General features: G+C 39.7%; 1 protein-coding gene across 1 annotated transcript; it reads right to left on the reverse strand.

The window, feature by feature from the left end:
- Positions 500-3592, reverse strand: LOC107622963 (pentatricopeptide repeat-containing protein At4g33990-like). Its single transcript, XM_016325083.2, has one exon. The coding sequence runs from the start codon at positions 3401-3403 to the stop codon at positions 932-934; it is 2472 nt and encodes an 823-aa protein (XP_016180569.1). The 5' UTR covers positions 3404-3592; the 3' UTR covers positions 500-931.

Here is a 3708-nt window from a genome sequence, read left to right on the forward strand (position 1 = left end):
CTAAATACAAAATAATTTACTTATCAACTACTTTTAATATAATTATTTATTATTTATCATTTGCTTAGCTACCGGACTACCGGAGATGTGGCCTTTTTTTTAACAAACACGTAAATATAATGTGGCTGGCTGGGTCACTTTAACTGCTATATGTTGATCACAATTCTTTTTCAAAGTATGTCCATCTGATTGCTTTAATATTAAATTTATGCAAGGCCAAAATGGTACCTACGTGAAAGGTCTACAGAAAACACTGGGATCACACACAAACTGCAGCCACCACTTGACCGCACTACCATCACCCTTGGACAGCGACAATCAACTCTACTGTTCCCTTGCCACTGAACCATTGGCCCCTTGTGCACAATCGTCCCATTCAAAAAAATCTTGACAAATACTCAACAACATTGTCTATATTAAAAGCATTACAAAAATTTGAAGTATAAAGACTTTCCGCATGCTTTTATTTCCAAGATAACTGATACAAATACCCATTAAGAATTCGAAAGCACAAAAAAGTTAGCATGGAATCATAGATAATAAGTGTGTGAATGTACATATTTGAATTGCAAAGATCAGAGTTATCAACCTAGCAAAAGAAGAGCACTTATGTCCGATACCTATACCAGTTACACCATGGCCAACATCAAGTTCATCACTCTGTCGATAAGCCTCAAGATCCATCTAAATATTTAATATAAATTCATGAAGAAAATGCCCAACCAAAAGTGTAAGATACGTATATATCTTTGTTAAAATTTCATGCCATCCAACACAAAACCATCTTAAAAAATAAGGCTTAACACCACAGCTTCAATTCTCCTCGTTCAATCCCAAAAGACCATACTCTTAAATCAAAGTTTTGTCATATCTTTCTAATCAAGGTCTTCATTTAAGATTAACCTTCTCAAACTCCCAAAATTTAGCAATACTACCAGTAATCACCACATGAGCAAATCCCACATTTGAAGTGATGGAAGCGATTTGAATCCCTCATAATAATGTCCCTCTCAGTAATTCTGGATATGAACTTAGCAGCATTATGGCAATCACCGCAGACACGCAAGTTCTTGAATATCCTAATGGGACTTCTTGGTGAGGTGCTGATAATACCAAACGCCATTGCCAATCTCTCGCTATGACTCATCAAAATCTGCTCTTTTTCGTCATCCTCAACATCTTGCAGGACAAAACTGTAGTCCGGAACATAACCAAGGTTCTTCATTTTGGCAGTCAAAACCCTTAATTCCTCGTATATCTCAGTGCATTTAGGATGGCTTTGGTTCCCAGTGTAGAAGACTTCAACTATATTGCCCACTACAACAGAGCTCCATCCTGGAGTCTTCCTCAGACCACGATCTCTGGCCAATGATCTTACTTTAGTCACTCCTTCCCATTTGCCAATGTTTGCATACATATTTGATAACAAAACATAATAGCCAACATTTTCAGAATCAACTTCCAACAAACGACTTGAAGCAAAGGTACCCAAATCTACATTTCCATGTATTCTACAAGCACTAAGAAGAGCCCCCCAGATCGACGCATCAGGCTGTATGGGCATGCTGCTCACTAAATTATACGCCTTCTCCAAATACCCAGCACGTCCAAGCAAATCAACCATGCAACCATAATGTCTCAAATTTGGCTTGATTCCATGCTCTTTCTGCATCAAATCAAAGCAGCGTTCGCCCTCATTCACTAAGCCAGAATGACTACATGCCGACAACAAAGATACGAATGTGATATGATCTGGCTCTACCCCTTCAGCTAGCATATCCTTGAAAAGTTGGAGTGCTACTTCTCCATCTCCGTGAATCCCAAGAGACGATATTATAGCATTCCAAGGAACTGAAGTTTCCCGTGGAATTTCATTGAATAATGATATTCCATCAACTAACCTCCCACATTTTCCGTACATGTCAATTAGGCTAGTAGCCACAAAGATATCCTTGTAGAGACAGTTCTTAATTAACCTTCCATGAATTTTCATTCCTTGTTGCAAAGCTCCAACATGTGAATATGCTGGGAGAATGCTCACCCATGTCCCTTGGTTGGGGATTATCTTTGTACACTCTTCCATCATGTTGAAAGCATCAACTGCCTCACTTGCAAGACCATTCTGTGTGTAACCTGTGATCAAAGTGTTCCATGAAATTATATCTTTAACAGGTAGTTGTTCAAAAACCGTTCGAGCACAATTCATAGCACCCAATTTCGCATACATATTCACAAGTGCATTTCCAATCACAACATCCTTTTCAAGCCATTCATGCCTAATAATGAATCCATGAATTGAACTGCTTATCCTTCGATCACTTAACTGACCAAATATTGAAGCCAAACTTACAATTGTCAACAAGTCAGGCTGAATTCCTACAAACTGCATCTCTTTAAACAACCTGAGTGCAGTAGCTGCATCATTATTCTGCTCGTATGCAGCAATTATGGAATTCCAAGATACCAGATCCCTAATTTTCATGTGATCGAAAACCTTCTGGGCATCCCCAAGCCTCCCAAACTTAGAATACACATTTATCAAAGCATTTGATACAAACACGTCCATGTCCAAACCATGCTTTATCACATACAAATGAATCAACATCCCATTAAAAATATCACCCGACTGCGCACAAACAGGAAGTACGCTCGACACAGTAACGGGATCCATATTCAGCCCCTCACTTCTCATCCTATTCAAGACATCCAATGCCTCAGCAGCATTCCCATTCTGACAAAACGCGGAAATCATTGCATTCCAAGTACCCACATCTCGATCAGGCATTTCATCAAACACCTCATATGCAATATCCAAAGCACCAAACCGCGAATACAAATTGATCAATGAGGCAGCCACAAATACATCCCGTTCAAAACCCAACTTCACAACGTAGCAATGTATCTTCTTGCCATCAATTAGACTCACACAGGCTTTCAACACAGGCGGAAAGGTATAAAAATCAGGCCTCAAACCAGATTCTAACAAGAATTCATTGAAACAGCTCAATGCCTCATGGCGCCGGCAGCTGCGGACATAAGCAGCCACCATTGAGTTCCAGGCAAAGAGGTTCTTTCTCTGAAGGTGGTTGAAAGTGGAGCGAGAGAATGTGATGTCCCCAAGAGATGCATACAAATTAACCAGCTTTGTTGACAAAACAACATCTTGAGCTTTTCCCAACACAACGAGAAGAGTGTGAAGCCGCTTAGCGATGTTGATGTCCCTGCAAACTCGGATTAGAACGTCGAAATCGAAATCGAAACCGGAAGTGGAAGTGCCAAGTTTGTTGTTCTTGTGGAAGTGTAGGGGAGTTGCAGGGGCATGATGAACCCATCTCCGCAATGGCAGAACCTTGGAAACGAGGTTGAGTTTGCAAATGGGGACAAATTTGAGAACTGAAAGCATATAGAGGAGTGAAGAGTGGCATGAGATGAGGGAGTACTTAATGGAGAATTATCAAAGGAGAGTTAGAGACTATTAAAATTGAGATTAGGAAGATTATTAGGTAAAGCACAATTTTGACAAATTTTAAGTGTTATTAGTATGAGATGAGGCGAAGATACCTTTTTGGTGGTAAAAGGGGGCGGGGCGGAGGGCACGTTGATGCAGCAATTGGTATAGAATTAAGTAAAGAAAAATGTTTAGGGTGCCCGCGTCAAAAAATCTAGTTAATAATTGAAAAAAGAATTATTTAAAAGGAATACTTAAGA

Source organism: Arachis ipaensis, chromosome B01, assembly GCF_000816755.2.
Source record: "Arachis ipaensis cultivar K30076 chromosome B01, Araip1.1, whole genome shotgun sequence".
Taxonomy (NCBI): Eukaryota; Viridiplantae; Streptophyta; class Magnoliopsida; order Fabales; family Fabaceae; genus Arachis; species Arachis ipaensis.